Source organism: Gamsiella multidivaricata, assembly GCF_025024155.1.
Source record: "Gamsiella multidivaricata strain RSA 2152 chromosome Unknown BC939scaffold_16, whole genome shotgun sequence".
Taxonomy (NCBI): Eukaryota; Fungi; Mortierellomycota; class Mortierellomycetes; order Mortierellales; family Mortierellaceae; genus Gamsiella; species Gamsiella multidivaricata.
The window spans coordinates 481165-498575 of NW_026251724.1; the positions used below are offsets into that span (position 1 = coordinate 481165).

Consider the following 17411-nt stretch of genomic DNA (forward strand, 5'->3'; position numbering starts at 1 on the left):
TCGTCATCAAGCCATTCTTCCTTAGCAACTAATAGGACAGACTTGAGATTGATATGCGATTGAGGAAAGAAGGTAGGGGAGAACACCTTCTGATATGGTTTGTGCTCCATAATTATAGTCAAGAACCACGCAGTAAAGTCAGCGTCCAGTTGGCGGACGGTGAGCTCAATCCATCTCGCCACACTCTGGAGGGTTTCAGTAAATGTTCTTGTGGAATCAACCTTAGAATAATGCCCAGACAGGGAAGATGGTAATGCTGTGTTGGCAATAATTCATCCACGCAGAACTTCTCAGCATGGGGCCGGAGGGACTGAGTACCCCAGCGACGACGCACATTTCCGCAATATCATCCAACAGTACCACAAGACAAACACAAGGACATTAACAGTGGCGCTGGAGACACCGACCAAGAAGCACACTGACTTCACGCTCGTGGAGGTTAACAATCTATACGAGATATCGAACCTAGAGACGCCCGGCATACTCGACCTTACTCCATTTGAGGGTGTCTCAACAGAGGCACTGGAATCAGACCTGCACAACGAGTCACTACGGAGGCTGCTCGATGAGCTTGACTCACGCATCCGCGCCATACCAGCAGACACTTTCAACGAGGCTACATGCTCTGCCTATGTATGCTCGTTCCTCACGCAGGCTGTTCTAGTCTTCAATGGCGAGCTGACGCTTGCACCTGAGAGACCGCTCCGAGGCAGACATGGTCATGGCAAGGTCGTCTGCTCCATCGAGTCTCTCGCCAAAGATGGTGCGAGACACGTACTGAGCGTCACAGAGGCGGAGCATGAGGACTACCGCAAGGGCGTGGCGTAGAATCTTGTGCAGCTGGAGTTATCATTGACTGTGAGGAAGCGCAAGCGCGGCAATGACGACGGTGGCGATGGAGAGCTAGAAGAGGACAAATCCGTCCCCATGAGAGCATATGGCATTGCCACAGATGCTGCCTACTGGTACTTTGTGGAATGGAGTATCGACCAATCGCAAGAGTCATCATCTGGGGACCAGGATATCGAGGCTGGATGACATAGTCAACTACAACAAGAGCACGTGGAGAGCCGAAGCCGAATCTCTATTGGGTCAGATCATATGGCTCATGAGGAAGATGCACTCTGAGATATCCAGGGGCGAGCTCAGACACAAGAGTCAGAAGAACAGTAGAGATGGCAGCGATGGTCGCGCACTCGAGCCTATGAGCAAGATTCAATGCACCAAGAGCACAGCCCACAATGCATTGCTTGCTGCGCAAATAAAAAATTAGCTTCGTTCTCGATGTGAGGGATTGTTTTCACGTACACTAGGAACAGAGCCAGAACACTGACCCATGCACATGCAACGCTAATTAGAATGGCTATGGGAGTCATCATGATGAGGAGGACGAAGATGAAGATGGCAGTAATTCGCCTAGCGAAGTGACGCATCCAAGAGGCAGAGAATGAGAAAAAGGTCGCGTATCTAACAATCTATTTTTTGACTAGTTCCAAAAAGAAAGTTAATTCATTCTCCAAAAATTTGCGCAGGCACTTTTTGTCGCGGACTCTTATCTGTCTATACTTTGCACTTTGCAATGAACACTGTTGGATGGAGCTTGCCAAAGATAACCTGACCTCATCACTCACTGACTAACTCGATCTAACTGTACATTCTCCAACTCCAGCTATTCCTCGATTCTAATCCATCTTCCCATTGCTTGGATAACACGGTGTCCCCGTAAGACCACCTATCTGGGACCACTAAGACTCGATATGATGGAGCGACTGGGAGGATGTCAAGTTCTTAAAATATCAGAGAACCGTGGCTAAAGGGTGATTTTCGCGCACAACAGGCCACGCGGCCATTGATTTGAAATACGGGTCCGTTGCGTAGTCGGATTAAAAATGATGTCTCAGACTACCGCATTTGGTTCGCATTATGCATTATGCATTTACACCCTCTGGTAATGGTTTTGCCACCCGAGAGATATAAAAACTTTAAAAACTATCCCACTATTCCTCTATTCCACTTCTCTCTTCTCCAACGCGTCTTCTTTTTACACAGCGACAATGGCATCAAACAACAACACCAGCAACCTCCCCCGCGTCATTCTCGGGTAAGGAAGCGCTTTCATTGCTCTGACTAGGACACCTGTTCAAAAATAGTATCTAATCGACAATGCTCTTCTTTTCATTATAACATCACAGAACAATGACTTTTGGGCTTGAGGACTCAACTAGCGAGGCCTCCGTCGTGCGCGTTAGAGGTGTTGATAACGTGAAGCCCTTCCTGGAGACCTTTCATGCCCATGGCTACATCGAGATTGACACTGCGAGGATTTACTGCAACGGCGACACTGAAAAGGTGAGTAGCCGAAAGAAGAATTAAGATCACATTTCCATTTCTCGTTCTTACGCTCCTACGGCTATTTTTTTTTTTTTTTTTGAACAGGTTCTGAGCCAGCTTCCGACGGCTCACTTCAAGATCTCAACAAAGGTCTACCCCATTACCCCCGGCGCACACGACGCGGTTGAGCTTCCCAAGCAATTCCGTCGGTCACTGGAGGCGTTGAATGCTAAAAAGGTCGACATCCTGTACTTGCACGCACCGGATTTCGCAACACCCTTCGAGGTTACCATCAAGGCTGTGAATGAACTCTACCGCGAAGGACTCTTTGAACGCGTATGTGCTTTGTCGTAAAGCTGTCGCCGCTGTGAAAAATATTTTTTTTTAGGCCTCAACTAACACTGAACGATTCTTTTGCGTAATAGTTCGGTTTGTCTAACTATGCCTCATGGCAGGTCGCCCTCATCCATGAGCTCTGCAAGCAGAATGACTATGTCCTTCCCACGGTCTACCAGGGCATGGTATGTTATGACATGATGATGACTTCACTTCAAAAGGAGACTCGAACTTCTTGACTCTAACCTGCGATTTGTGACACTGCTCACCATTCACGACATTTTACCCTCACTTGAAGTACAACCCAATCGCTCGATCGGTTGTCCCAGAGCTGCTTCCTTGCCTGAAGCACTTCAACATTGGATTCTATGCCTATAACCCTGTTGGGGGTGGTCTACTGACTGGCAAGTACAAGTTCGATCAGGATAAAGTCGAAGAAGGAAGTCGCTACGATCCAAAGGCATGCATACAGCTTGACTGTTTTTTTTTTATTTTTATTTAAATCGTTTCTTGATCAATCGCTGACCAACCTATCCTTTGATTTGTGTGCACTTCTGCTCCCCATCGACATAGACCGGATTCGGTAAATTGTACGTATCTACGCATGTTGTCCTCCAGCTGTTACCGCACGCTTATTAAAAAACAAAAACAAAAACAGATCCGTTAACAAATCTCTTTTGCATAGCTTCCGTGAGCGCTACTGGAACAATTTGAACTTTGAAGGCGTGCAAATCTTGGACAAGGCCGCCAAGGAGAACAAACTGACCTTGTTGGAAGCGACCCTGCGCTGGATGCGACACCATTCCGGACTCGAGGCTAAGGACGGTATCATTCTGGGAGCCTCATCCGTTAAGCATCTGGAGGAGAACTTGGCGGATCTGGAGAAGGGACCCCTGCCTCAGGCCATGCTAGATGCGTTTGATCGTGCATGGGAGCATGTCAAGCCGACCAGCCAATCTTATTACAATCCTTCTACGAGCCGCCTCCGCTTCAAACTCGAGAACACCGACTAGGGTAGCTGAAATGCAGACAAAATGTACTTAGGAGCGGGTGATTGCTCAAGCTGCTATTTAAATACTCTTACTCGTTATCAATTGTACTCGGCTTTCTTTTTTTGATGCTACGATTCTCCTCCTCTCTCGAGTCGTCCTTCCATTCACTGCCTTTGCGCTCCTCTGGAGCAACATTGGAATGACTTCTCTTTCCAGGATTCACCTTCATCCTCCAGCTCATAGCATCAAAGAACATTACGCCAGATCGGGCGAGTCTTCGGTAGTGTTTTGGTCGCCAATGGAACCCGCGACGCAGCAAACCTGTAGTTGTAATTCGCTGTTTACTCAATTCTTTTTTCCGTGTTCTCTTACCGTCGTCGTCCTGCTCGCGTACCAACCTCTTCTTTGCCCTCTTCGCCTCTTGAGCGCCCCGCTCGTCCTCTTCATTGCGGCGCTTTTTCTGCTCCTGGTGTTGGAATTTGATCTCCATGTCTTTGGATGAAGCTGGTGATGATGTGACCTCAGGGAAAGATGGACCAGGGCTGCCATTTGGCTTGGACTCTGATACAACATCCGAGCCAAGGGATTCGGGTCCATTAGGCGACGACTGGGGGGATTCAGTACTTGACATGGATGATGGAGATATAAGTGCCACTACAGGAGTAGAAGAACGCTGAGATGAAGGTGACCTCCTATTCTCGACCGAATGGACGCTTCGGTGCCTGGATGGGTGACGATGGTAGGGGTCTGTGACGATTCTGATGTTGATGGTTTGAACAGCACGTCGCGGACGCTTTGCAACATGAAAATGGTCTTCAATATCTTCCTCATTACCGCGCTCTTCTTGTGGGCTATTCTCGTCCAGAGCATAGCGCGTGCGCTTCAACAATAGTCCTGCTTGAATAGAAATGTCATCAAAGTGTTCCTCGAAAGGAGCCGTAGGTCGTGAAATATATAGCATTTGCTCGCTTGACGACGCCTCCTTACAATTACCATTGTCGACTTTGCTAGTGGTTTCACCGGATCGCTTGCTAATTTTAGGGCTTGGGTATCCTTTGCGACTCGAGTTATCGTTGTCGTTGATGCCATCGTGCGGACGGCCTGTCGGTTGATGGGAAGAAGTATCGCCGTCTTCGTGCTTCACACGTTTTTCTTTACGAGCAGCGACGAATTCCCCGTGGTCGGGGAGCATATCTTGTTCGGAGATAGAGTCTGGTGCAGGAGATTTGAAGGCGTCGCAGGAAGAATTGGCGGCACCTTGCTCAATGACTGCAGACGAGGAATGATCCGATTGATCCGGTCCATCGTTTTCCAGCTTTCGTTCTGCATCTGCTGATCTCCGGCTGTCGCCATTGTCTGTATTCCGAGTACTAGACTTGGACCTAATATTCCCGCTTTGATCATGGCCCGTGTCACTCTGCGCAGTATTCGCAGTATCTTAAAAAAAAAAGTTAGGTGCTTCATCCAATTAAGATATGCTCAACATATCCTTATCTTCACGACCGGAATAGTCAACCTTACATCTAGAAAGAGCCTTGCCGCTGTTATCCTCTGGCGCTGCTTTAGGATGAGGACTACATGTTGAAACATCAATGGTGGCTGACTGCTGAGTGGTTTCCTGCTGCTTTAGGGATGCAAGGGTAGCTTGGTCAGACATAGAAGAGGCACCGAAACTACCAATTGCCGTTCGCTTTCTCGGGGTAGTAATTTTGCACCCCATAGGGTCACTCGCTATAGGTTGCGAAGGGGATAGTTCGGGCACACCATTGACGTTCAATGCAGGAGCAGGAGCAAGAGCAGGAGCAGGAGCAAGAGCAGGAGCAGGAGGAAATCCAGAGGCGGATGTAGAAAAAGATGTAGGCATTATGGACTTGAAGTTGGGAAGTGTGGACGGTGAATCCGACTGGTCAAGGGTACTCGATGCCTGCGTCGTATTAGGGGTCATCTGTGGTGATGGCGCTGGTGGTGGTGTGAATGTAAACTTTGGCTGGGCAGACGAGTGAGCCGCTGTCGGTGGTTTCCCAAGCCCATTCGATGCCTGTACCTGTGACCCAGAAGGAGAAGGCCTCTGAACCTGTACTGGCTTTGGTAACCTCGGCACACACTCGATCAAGTGCCTCTGCCCCAATTCCATAATCACAATTCCAAACTCAAACCGCGCCGCCTTGGTTGCCGCATCAAAACTTAACTGCGTCAGCGTCGCCGCGGTAGCCGGGTCCGGATGCGAGGGCATATAATGCCACTGTGCAATTGCTCTAGCAACCTCTTCGTCCGATACGTTCGTAGGGTTTCTATATCCGTAAAACGCATAGACCTGGTCCATCACACCAGTGTTGGGACCAACGTGGCGTATGCAGTATCGGAGATGGGCTTGGCCGTATCTGATGATAACCGCGCCAAAGCTGAAGGACGTTTTTTCATTTGCTGCCATGAAGTCGAGGTAGGCAAGGATGGCGGCGAGGGTAGGATCCGGGTGCATGGGTCTAAATTTCCATTCAACGACGGCTGCATCTTTGGCGAGGCTCATCTCAACTTCGGGGCCATTGTGCATGAAAACGTAAGGCTGGGTAGTCGAATTGGCGGGCGGTCGCCATGTAAAGTTGGGAGTTGAACCAAGCTGTGGTGTCGAGGTAGAGGATGTAATCGGTTGGGAGTATGGAGACGAACATGACACACTACACCCGCGCCTGTACCCTTTCCTGATGCGGCCATTCCTGTTGTATCTGTGATCCACCCCCAAACTAGGCTTAGCAGGTGTGTAAACAGGTGGAGCTGCGACAAGTACCCCCGGTGGAGTAAAGTTTACGTTTATAGTCGCCTTCGAGGTACGCTTGAGCTCCTTTCCCTTCTTGCGCAGCTGGGACTTATTGTACTTGTTAAACCTTGAGGAGATGTTTCTCTGGACAGACGGTTTCGGGGTCGGTACAAGAGTTGAAGTAGGAGCAGGTCCCTGAGATGATTGCTGTTGCTGGTCTGGATGCTTAGGTAGTTGCTGTTGCTGTTGCTGTGCATTTTGCTGATTCAGATCCTTTAGTTTTATGCCATAAAACTCGGTCATGGCCTGCAGCAACGCTTCCTTGAACACCTGTTTTTGTCTCTCCTCCAGGTCTCTCAACTTTGCCTGGAGTTCTCGGTGCAGCTCCGCCTGCCAGCACGAAATTCGCTGGTTCTGTTCAAAGCTGTTGAGCTCCAGTGCTCTCATCTCTTCGTGATGGAATACATTCTGACAATGTTCGAGGGTTCGACCGATTGAGATACCTATTTGTTCCATCATCTGCTGGACGTCGTGCCCAGTCAACCCCGGGGCTGCTAGGGTAGCAGGAATTGAGCCAGGAGGTTGAGGAGTTGGAGTTTGGGCTGAAGGCTGTGGTGGGGAAGAGGAAGGAGGACCAGATGGTGCCGACGAAGCCGTCGGGGTCGATGGCACCGCAATGAAGGTGTTATTGTTTAATGTTGATGCGCTCGCACTTGCGTTCGCGTTGACCGTGTTGGCATTCGCATTCGAGTCCATGCTCGCGTTGGCACTCGTAGTAGTGCTCAAGGTATTCAGTGCGGGTGTACTCTGTGCTGCAGAGATAGCCTGTGGCCTTCTTTTCTGCTCAACAAGCATTTCCTGCACCTCCGACCGGACCAGACCAAGGAAACCGTCAAGAATCTCATCCAGAATACCTGGGTTGAGGTTTGTTGTGACCGAATTCGAGCCACTTGAGCCGCTGGAGCATACGGAGTCAGAGCTGGTCGAGGATGAGCTGGAGAGGTAGTGTGAAGCAACGCCAGAGGGTCGAATTGCTCGGCTGAGCCTTTTGGTAGTTTTGCTCCGTCGGATTCGTGGAGCTCTGGGATGGGACGGACGAGGGCTGGTCTTATGTCCTCTTTGGTAACTTGATGTGGAAGAAACAGGAGTGGGCATGGGAGAGTTTGAAGCAGTGGAGAGCTGCAGTAGGTCGCAGATGAGTTTGCGCAGGGTAGCCTGCGGGGAGAGCATTTTTTTTTGTTTGAGTGGATGTTACTTTATTCTAATGTCTTTTATTTTTTATAATCAATGGTATGGACAATGCTGGGTTGGCTACCCAAGTCGCTTGCTAGATGCTGGTAATTTATAGATAGAGGATGAAGGGTGTCCACGCTTTCATCTGAACATTTGATGCCATCTACTTGCGAACACGCCTTGAGCATCGGCGTCCATATTCCTTGCTGATTGCCATCTTACGAGAAGGAAGAGAGAGCTACGCTTTATTAGACCACACTTCACAACTTGATGAAGATTACTAAGATCTCGAAAGGAATCACGGCTTGGTACCATTGCCCGATCCGGATATCTCCAAATGCTCATTGTGGACAGCGACAGGCATCAGAGATCTTTGTACTGCTTTCCAAAATAGGCACAGACCAAAAGGCTTTATTTCGGTCGTGGGAACAATGTATGGGGTCAAAACTATATATCATGGTGCTAAAGAGCTCTTATAAGTTGTGTTGCTCTCATTTTCGTCAGTGTCCGACCGAGTCATGCCCTCTAGTCCAAGCCTTTGTTTCCGGCTAACACTCAGTCGACGGGTCACCTCTGCAAAGGGCTTGTCTCTCGGCAGCTCTGTTAATGCTTCCAGTTTGAAGCCCTCCCCCAGCTGGATCTGACCTGAGGTGAAACTACTTGTCCTACTGCGGTTCCTCGACCGCGAACCTTCGCCCACAGTACCATTTCCCGAAGGCGAATTGAGTCCTTCCCATGAAGATGCCCTAGAGCGCCCACGAATTGCTGCTGCTGGATTGAGGAAGAAAAACACGTCGTCTGCATCCGAGTCCTCTGCACGCTCCCATTCAAATCGACCGTCCTTGCCCAACCACTGCGCTAATGGCTGTGCTGCAGTGCTAAAGATGGTCTGAGCAAGATTGGTGCCCGAAGCCGAGCGGCTTGGTCGGTCGTTAGGTGATGGATCAATGATGCGCGTGGAATCGAAATCGGGGTAGATCTCTGGCGCCAGCTCGTTGATCAAATCCGTGATGGTCTTTTGCAGCTCTGCGCGTGCTTTGCGGAGGTCGTCCATGGTATCCTGCTCGCCAGGAATGATCGAGAGAAAAAGAGGCCGGATGGATTTCATAATGTCCAGACCCTGTTCACCGAATCGAATGCTGGCATATGTTACAAATGGAATAAGAGCCCAAGCTGCCCAGGCGATCAACAGACGTGCCTTGAGAGAGAGATCGAACTGGCCGCAGTAGACAAAGACTAGAACAGAGTATGAAAAGTAGAGGACCGGCATCAATCCGAGCGCAACAAGCAGCTTCCATGTAGCCAGAACATCTCGTCCTGCGATCTTGACTGTTGAAGCAGCCAATGCCTCTGCGATAAACCAAAAAGTACGATCAGCTCTTGCAATATCGATACCAAAAACAGACTGAGTTTTCATAGGCCATATTCAATCATACATACCTTTCGCCTTCTTGTTACTTATGATTCGAGCAACGACGGCAACCGGGAGGTTCATAAGCGTCCTACAACGATGCCAAGGCAACATCAAGGAATTAGTGGGTGCGATTCCTGCACTTCATACTGTGAAATACACATCAGAGACAGAATAAACTCACCCTGGGAGCGCGAGACAGGTCAGGAAAATCATTTGAATCAGTCTTGAGACGAGCAATCCGATAGCATGTCTTCTCGTCGTGCGAATGTTGACCTGATGATCCCGTAGTCCGTGATAACGCAGCTGCGTGTTGTAATGCATGACTTTATTCTTGGCCTCGATGACCTTTGGATTGTCCTTGAAGTGCATATATCCGGCGACAAAACGGCGATTTAGCTCCACGACCTGGGAGATCTGAAGCTTACGATGAGTGGGCTTGTATAAACGGCGAGCAGCTTGGATAACCTGTAACAAAGTAGAGGAGAATATTGTATTAGCTTTATCAGTATAACACAAGAGATTCAACTTTGCACACCCATAAGGTTCATACCATCAATGTCTCATAATCCGGTGCGTTGAGGGTGACGCCTCGAAGGGCCTCGTAGATGATATCCAAGAGTTTGCCACAAGCCCCACGCTTATCGGCGCCTCCTTTCTTGTACATCTCGACTAACTCCGGGGCAACTGTCAACGGTTCGCCAAACTCGACGACAGCGCGGGATCGGAACCGATGTGGATGGAAGTAATTGAGACCACAGCAAACGATCTTGAGATCCAAATTTGGATTGGCGGCCAACGCTCCCAGAGCCATGATCGTGACACCAGCTATCAGCAATATTGTTCGTACGAAAGTATAAGATGAGATGATGATATATCATCCACACTGATAATGGCTCCATTCACCACATTGTTCATAGAATGGAAACAAAAGAGGCCAAACATACCTTTCAACGGCAACATTTCGGCGCGGTCATGGGATCCTCCTTCAGGGAAGATACCTACACAGTGTCCTGCATTCAGTCGCTCAAACACAGTCTTGTAGACATTGGTCTGATCCATGTGCGGCAGACACTTGTAGGCTGTACCCTCCGCCCTCGATAGCAGCTCCAATGCCTTGAGCTCTTTGAATTCTTTCTTAACAATCAACTCCGTGTCCGAAATGATTTCTGCCACAATCGCGGAACCGACATCCTTGGGCAATTGGATAATGTCGTTCACCATGAGCTCCTTTGTGAATTTAGATCCGATTCCAGTGATGCGAAGAGGATCCCCAACTCGATTCATCAGTTTGATGATTCCAGATCCGACCTTTGCAAGGTCCTGTGGGCGTTCGACAGGAACTAAGCAAGACAAAGTGGGTTGGATCAGTTATCAATTGGCTAAAAGATACCCATTACGGTAAATCGAGGCATGGAGTCGTACAAAGATAAACTGAAGAATGAAGCAGGGCAGGGGAGGAGGGGCAAGCAATTGATCGCTTCTGGTGACCACAGTGGTGTAGATGCGACATGTTACTGTTGGTAGAAGCACCTACTGGCATTCATTGACCGGGCGAAGGCTCCTATCCAAGGGCGATCCATGGACTTTTTGGCGGCAAGAAACGAGACCCTCCTGCCACACTCTCGCATTAGCACGAGAGGGTCCACGAACTATGAGGTGAATTGTAACAGCGATTAGTCTACACTCCTTACTCACATCCTCATTCCATGTAATGAACAATGAATTGCAATGGTGGTTACTTGGTTGGCATGGGGAGCGGCGACAAAGATCACGGGTCCCTTTTTGGGGATCTTGTGTGCGCCCCGTGGTCGAATCTCTCTGAAGAAGATGTCGAGCATAATGGTGAAGAAGAATGCCACGAAGTCGTAGATCTGGAGAGCCATGGCGAATGTGAATCACTCTTCCAAAGGGCGTAAAGGGGGGAGGGGGAGGTCAGAGAAGAAGAGGAGTGTAAGAAAGAGAGAGGTGAAGTTGCGGGGGGTGAAAAGTATCTGCGATGATGTCAATTGGTGAAGCGAAAAGTGTGGAGAGGAGCCACACAGGAAATGGGGTATCATTTGGTGACACGAGTTTAGAGCGCAAATGACCATGCCCATCCGGATATGGGTATATTACACCCAGAACAGTCATGTCCATTAACTGAGTGTTTGTGAGGTTAAACACTCAAGCTGGCTCCAGCAATCTGCTCCAGCATACGACCAGACCGTACTTGTAGCGAGTGGCCAGCTCTACATCCACTCAATACAAACCATTTGTTAGAAGTGCTCGCCTTGGGTGCACTGGAGGCTGGGAGTATACACCCGCAATGTCTCAGTAAGGAGCCCGAAAGCATTGCAGACAAAAGAAGTACTCGCTGCAAGAAACGACAATGATTAATATGCATGTTAGGGCATGTGCGGTCAGGCCATCCAAAGAGCTCGATGCGAAATGATTGTGTGTTACAGACACAATGAGCAATCGACATGGCCAATGCTTACTTTCACCAGCCATGTAAAGACCCACCAACGATAGCTATCCCCCCGGCTCTACAACGTCACTGAGGACCCTATTGAGCAGATGGTAGGGCTTTACAGTTCGTTTCCATCGTTATTTTGGAGGATCGACATCGCTACAAAGCTTTGACATTTCTTCTTCACCACCCTTGTATCTCGCTGCTGAATCAACTTTTTGCACATCGGAACACACCGTTGTCTTCTCAAGCACCAGTCTGCTTACACTAGCCGCGAGCGTTTTTCTCAAAAACCATTTTCTCATCGAAACCTTGGATGCTGTGGAAGATGGCTTCGACGACTACGATATACAAGTTGCCAAAGCCATGTCCGTGTCTGAAGCCCATGCTACTTCGCCGGACAAGTCATCCATGAGCACCTCAAGAAAACACCCCTGCCTTGATCCTCTTTCCGAAACTCTGTCCAACGATCTGAAAAAAGAGGAAGAGCCAATAGCCTCGGAGACCTTGGAGATGATTGAGAAGTTGCAGAAGAAGGTCAAGCTAATCCAGAGCCAGATCAGAGAATTACGAAAGGTCCTGCCTCCCAGCAATACGTTCGTTTAAATCAAATAGCATAAGCGACTTTCTTGAAAAAGGGTGTCTGTAGAGGAGTGTAGAGCAGTACTTCATTGCTACGGGTTTTGCAAGGGAGAAAAAGAGAACGCGAAACCTTTTACGGCACCGGATCCTTTTCTACGAACGGCCTATTACATGGGATTCTCACTCAATACCGTCAAGGATATCGTGTTGAGAAAGGATAACGGAGACACTCAAGGCAACCATCCACGCTACAATCACACTCTATCGTTTGCTTCAGACCTTCGATGAATTGCAACGGAAATGAACACGAAGGGACAAGCTGTTAACGTTAGAATCCTTTTAACTGTATCAAGGTTCCAAGCAAGGAAGCGATTCGCTCGTTGATGAAGAAAATAGATTCCCGTTATCAGGATGTCGGGAACACTAGTAATTCTATCGAGGCCGAGGATATCAAGGCCAAGAGGCGGCACTACCTTCAAGAGCGACGGTCCGACAAGTATAAGGACACCGTGTTTGTGTATTTGGACGAATCCTGCTGTAACCAGAACCATGTCAACAACAAGGTTGCTTTTTCTCAGATAGAAGAACTCATGTTCTGTTTTCATTTTGTCCTCGGCAGTCCTAGTTCAAGGGCAAGCGGTACTGGATTGGGAGCCACGGGTTTGAACGATGCCACGGGCTCTCTCAAAGCGAAATGGGAATTATGACGAATATGGTCAGTGCTGTGGTATTTTATTCTACTAACATTTCAGCTATGGGTCACATTAGAGAATCGTTCCTGCATTGAGGACCCAAGGAGGCTGAAAGACAATATGGAGGATGCATAATCTGGGAAGCAAATGACGCAGTCCAACGGCCAGCTTGTTTGTTATCCTCTCCTCTTTTCCCATCCCTCAACTCCTCGGCCTCTTCACGCTACCATTTGCGGCCATTTTGGGCACATTCTGGCCTATTCTGAATAGATCTGTGATACAATGCGACGACGTCGCTAAAATGACATTCGACACGATTGGTTGGATGCGATTGTATTGTACACCCTTTCTCATCCCTCGCATGCTCCTGTGTTCAGTTTAAGTCTGCTCGTGACGTGATCGCATGCCGACTGGTGACCACGAGGAGCATAGGATAGGAGCAATATGATGCAGACGAAACACGAAGCAAGCTCCCGGGAACCAGGAGTAAAATGAACGAAAAGACCTTTTGGCTATCAGGTAATAAAGGAGGCGCAGAGCTGCCATCTACCGCAAGACAAAAGAATAGAGCATTAATGATTAACAAAAGGCACGGAGACATTACAAGGTCGTTTGCTCCTTTCTGATATCTGATGCTAATGGCAGGGAAGCACAAGAGCAAGAATCAGATGAAGAGCCAGGAGACGCGCCAGATCAGGCGAAGTGGAGTGCAATGTAGTGCAGCGAATGGAAATGGCCGCGCAAGTTGGCGGCAAAGGTGCAAAGCGTAAGGCGGGAAGGGAATGGAATGCCAATTAGCGCTGGATACACAGAGAGTGCACAGACAAGGAATGGAGCCGATACATCCGAAACATGTGTAAGGACCCTGCTACCATGCGATGAAACCATAAATCATATGCTGAACAGACCTAGCTCCTCCCATTGGACAAAAAGGGACGCGACTTGACCTGTGCACGCTGCATGCACTCAGTGCCATTCATCACCTTCGGAAGACTCATTCATTCTTCTTCTGCTCCTCATCTCCATTGTTGTGCATCCCTCATCCACATTCTCCATCCGCTCCCTCGTTTGCTCGCTCCCTTACTCATTCTCTCTGCCGAACACACGGTAGCCTTGGTCCTTTGTCCCACTGCAGTAGCAGCGCATTTGTCACTCGTGCCATCATGTCTTTGGCCCGATATACATGACAGAACCGCCTTATTTTCCATTGAACCTGCCCCGCAAGCGCCCATTGACGAGCATAGCACTCAGCACCAGGAACAACCGTATTATCTCCCCCCCTCTCCCTTTTTACTCCCCTGTCTTCCGCTCAGCCGAAATCAAAAAAGATCAACTCGAATCCTGTACATCGCACCGCACCGACTCCTCATTCCCTACACGCAACGTATCCCGTTCTGTAAGACCAAGGACACATCATTGGTCACTTTCACATAATGAGTATCAGTCTAGCCAGGATTCTTATGGGCGCACTCTGGATCCAGGCAGTGAGTTGAAAAAAGCTCGGGACACCTCTTGCGCAAACATCCACTTTATGATATACTTGTACAGCATCATTAACAGCCTTCGACTTATTTCTCGCCACGCATAGGCAATGCTCCTGGTACTGACTTCAATATTAGCAGACTCAAATGCTTGGGTGGGGGCGATTGTGTCAAGTGTTGGGTTTTTCTTTGTCGTCCTTGGTATCGCTGCAGCACATAGGCGACGTATCGGCTATCTTTATTGTGTAAGTACCGCAGAGCACCTCAACCGATCCTCATCGCTCGTATGAGATGCTGTGCCATTAATACCCATTAGAACATCTTTTTAGTACGCAACAGTGATTGGCCTCTGGGAGATTTTCGCAATAGCACACATCTTGGTTATCTGTGGACTGGTTGCATTACCACCGACATTGGTAAACGCTGTTACTGTCATTGGCCAGAAAATTGTGAAGAACCCTTCGGATGCTATGAAGATCGTCGTACCGCTGCTCTATGGGGTTCAATGGGGCGGATGGTGTATCACACTGGTCTGCCTCGTTTCACTGCGCTTGGCGACGCGGCGTGCGGAGACAGGTTCGGCCGTCCAAGGTCCAAAGCGATCACATCCTCTGGAAATGAATTGCAGTCAAGCTAGTCTTAGCAGTAACCCCAGGATGCCCCAGCATTTCCTCAACTTCCGGCAGTCGGTAATTGCGCCTATTGGGGGAACTTCAGCAAGAGGTATGACGCATGGCGGGTGCACCGTATCTGCCCCGCCTTCACAGACAAAGAATATTAGCGGCGACGAAGAACATTCATCGTTTAGAACGTACAAGGGCAAGGAGTCGATCACGCGTCAGTGCCCTAGTAGTATCGATCTTCGAGCGCCAGAGAGGGCCTGGCCAACGAGAGATAGGCGATCCAGTTCTGGCAGCAATGCAATTTATTTTCCAAACAACCGGAGGATATCACAGGTCGTTGTTACGTTCAGCGATGAAATGTACGATGGCCAGGAACAGCATCAACCGCATTCGCTTATCCAACCGCACTCAGTTTATCCACCACAGTCCATCCGACAATCCCTAGCAGAACCCAGTCAACAGCCAAAGCTGGAGTCGGCCATGATCTACATTAACGACCCTAACTACCAGGCAAAGACAGGGCCGGAGGGTACATCGAGTGGCAGTAACAGCAGGAAGAAAAGCGAAGTTTTCATTCTGAGCCTTTCAGCTTCCGGAGAATCACTTTCAGACATGATCTTCAAGCCATCACTACTGAATGGTGACCAGGCATCGGGCACCTTAAAGGCGACATATAGCTTGCGTTCTACGCAGCATCTAGAAACTGCTGGAGCAGCTCGACACCGAGTCAAGGGCGAGATGCCTAACCCTGCAAGGATCCGGAGCACCGCCACGAAAACGTCCCTGACGCTATCGTCTGACTCTTCGTCTTCGGAACTTTCTGCATTGTCGAATGGCTCAACGTCTGACGGCGAAGATTTCGAACAGGATTTGACGGCGACGAATGCCACGCTTAAAGTGAGAACGGAAGAGGCTACTACTCGGCGTCCAGACAATGCCTTTGAAGGACTTACGGTGGTTTCGGTGACACCGCTCAATATTATACCCAAAGACCAACCTCGACCTTCTAGCGAGCCATTCATTGCGTTTTCGTCTAAATCGCCAGCAACAGCAACTCCACATGAGGATATCACTTCATCGATACCGCCCAAGCGCGTTCGCGACGCTCAGCAACTCGTTTCACAACCTGGGCTTCAGACTACGCAGGAAGAACAGGATATTAAACAGCGATTCTCGTTTCCGCCATCCGATTGTGCTGATGAGCTAAGCGAGCCTCCACCACAAATGCAGCCCAATTCTTCAGATTCTTCAAATTCGTTGTCCTCGCTTTCATCCCTCACATCCCTGTCGCAGATAACCAGACACCAGAACTTATCTGAAGGGCGCCCTCGCCACGAACATTCAACCCTCGAACCTATTCCCTGTGATAACCGCGCTGGTAGCCAGACTTCAGAACCGATATTTGCATCCTCATGTTCATTCTCTATAGCATCGATATCAACACCACAACCTAATCCAGCATCTCCATTCTCCGTATCAACGTCTTTTCCAGCAGCACCGCCTCTTGTTTCAACAACAACGACAACGACATTGGCCTCACTCGCGACTGCAACATCCACCATTGGCCCTCGACCAAAATCAAGTATTGTGTCTTTACCTCATTTTTGGCGCAACCGTTCCAACTCGTCTTCATCGTCTTCTTTGGGCGGTGATAATTCAAATCCGTCTCTGTCTTCGTTTTCGCAAAGCTACCTCGTCAATACATTTTCGAAAAAAAAGAAGCCCATCATTCCTACGATAGTTATTCACCCGGACGAGGAAGATGACGAACCACCACGGGTGTTGACCCAAAAGGATATTGATTATCTTTCGACCATGCCTCCCCCGCCTCTCCGGCTATTGGTGCAACCATGGGATGAGCTTTGCGAGGAGGACGAGTATTATGAGAACATGATGAAGGATGGATACGCGTACGACGATCAATATTACCATAATCATCCAGAGATGTATAATCACGACATTGACGACAGCGAGGATGCTGTGGAGCCAGAAGTGGAGCTGGGACGGTCCGAGATCATTGATAGAAATGATTTTAGGGAAGATTACTTTAATCCCTATGCGCTCGACGTATCTATCAACCTTAATCTCGACATGCGGGAACTTGCTCGTGATAATGCAAAGTCTGCCAATTAGTATATGTTAGTATATGTAGCAAATAGACTTTTTTTTAATGTAGTAATGCTAAATCTCAATTTGATGAGTGCGTCCGCAAAAAAAAAAAAAAAAAAAAAGAGGGAGAGAAGGAAAAATAGAAGCTCGTTGAGCTGACGCGTCTTTTCATGTACTCCATAAACCATAACTTCTTGTAGCTGTCTATCACATTGCCGAGCACAGAACACACTAGGTATTTGTCTGCATAGTTTCAGCATTGCAGAGTGCTCAAGCATCCAGGCATTCAAGCATGGATGTTAAATCACAAGAGTTAGAATGAAACATTAAAGATGGAGAGACCATGCATGTCAATCATTTTGAGCAAGGCCATATGGGTGATCTATCGACGATTGAGTGATGAAAAGAAATATG

The 17411-nt window shown here is 48.7% G+C and overlaps 5 protein-coding genes across 5 annotated transcripts; 4 read left to right on the top strand and 1 right to left on the bottom strand.

The window, feature by feature from the left end:
- Window positions 1–230: 230 nt before the first annotated feature.
- BC939DRAFT_475130 (uncharacterized protein) lies at window positions 231–1038 on the top strand (the record flags this gene model as incomplete). Its single annotated transcript, XM_051558470.1, has 3 exons — window positions 231–250; window positions 378–774; window positions 829–1038. 3 exons carry the CDS (start codon window positions 231–233, stop codon window positions 1036–1038), a joined length of 627 nt encoding a protein of 208 aa, XP_051414712.1.
- A 969-nt stretch (window positions 1039–2007) lies between these two features.
- On the top strand, window positions 2008–3792 carry BC939DRAFT_80150 (Aldo/keto reductase). Its single transcript, XM_051561911.1, has 7 exons — window positions 2008–2101; window positions 2193–2349; window positions 2437–2667; window positions 2757–2852; window positions 2966–3127; window positions 3241–3257; window positions 3353–3792. Exons 1-7 carry the CDS (start codon window positions 2055–2057, stop codon window positions 3678–3680), a joined length of 1038 nt encoding a protein of 345 aa, XP_051414713.1. The 5' UTR covers window positions 2008–2054; the 3' UTR covers window positions 3681–3792.
- Window positions 3793–7899: 4107 nt separating this feature from the next.
- On the bottom strand, window positions 7900–11032 carry BC939DRAFT_444573 (uncharacterized protein). Its single transcript, XM_051554695.1, has 7 exons — window positions 10801–11032; window positions 10596–10710; window positions 10006–10401; window positions 9612–9886; window positions 9243–9526; window positions 9088–9149; window positions 7900–8997 (listed from the first exon to the last, which is right to left on the bottom strand). Exons 1-7 carry the CDS (start codon window positions 10942–10944, stop codon window positions 8102–8104), a joined length of 2172 nt encoding a protein of 723 aa, XP_051414714.1. The 5' UTR covers window positions 10945–11032; the 3' UTR covers window positions 7900–8101.
- Window positions 11033–11741: 709 nt separating this feature from the next.
- Window positions 11742–12799, top strand: BC939DRAFT_527026 (uncharacterized protein; the record flags this gene model as incomplete). Its single annotated transcript, XM_051561394.1, has 2 exons — window positions 11742–12086; window positions 12446–12799. The coding sequence occupies exons 1-2, from the start codon at window positions 11877–11879 to the stop codon at window positions 12797–12799; spliced, it is 564 nt and encodes a 187-aa protein (XP_051414715.1). The 5' UTR covers window positions 11742–11876.
- Window positions 12800–13761: 962 nt separating this feature from the next.
- On the top strand, window positions 13762–17021 carry BC939DRAFT_527027 (uncharacterized protein; the record flags this gene model as incomplete). The annotated part of the gene is made up of 3 exons (XM_051561395.1): window positions 13762–14268; window positions 14373–14510; window positions 14595–17021. Exons 1-3 carry the CDS (start codon window positions 14218–14220, stop codon window positions 17019–17021), a joined length of 2616 nt encoding a protein of 871 aa, XP_051414716.1. The 5' UTR covers window positions 13762–14217.
- Between the last annotated feature and the right edge of the window lie 390 nt (window positions 17022–17411).

What these genes read in the sequence shown, in the direction of transcription:
- BC939DRAFT_444573 (XM_051554695.1), bottom strand. Translation starts at nt 10,944, where the DNA reads ATGGCTCTCCAGATCTACGACTTCGTGGCATTCTTCTTCACCATTATG. An exon ending in CGGATTATGAGACATTGATG is followed by an intron (nt 9,527 to 9,611) that starts GTATGAACCTTA and finishes ACTTTGTTACAG; the next exon opens with GTTATCCAAGCTGCTCGCCG. An exon ending in ACCTGTCTCGCGCTCCCAGG is followed by an intron (nt 9,150 to 9,242) that starts GTGAGTTTATTC and finishes GCATCGTTGTAG; the next exon opens with GACGCTTATGAACCTCCCGG.
- BC939DRAFT_80150 (XM_051561911.1), top strand. Translation starts at nt 2,055, where the DNA reads ATGGCATCAAACAACAACACCAGCAACCTCCCCCGCGTCATTCTCGG. An exon ending in CTCCCCCGCGTCATTCTCGG is followed by an intron (nt 2,102 to 2,192) that starts GTAAGGAAGCGC and finishes ATAACATCACAG; the next exon opens with AACAATGACTTTTGGGCTTG. An exon ending in CCACGGTCTACCAGGGCATG is followed by an intron (nt 2,853 to 2,965) that starts GTATGTTATGAC and finishes CCTCACTTGAAG; the next exon opens with TACAACCCAATCGCTCGATC.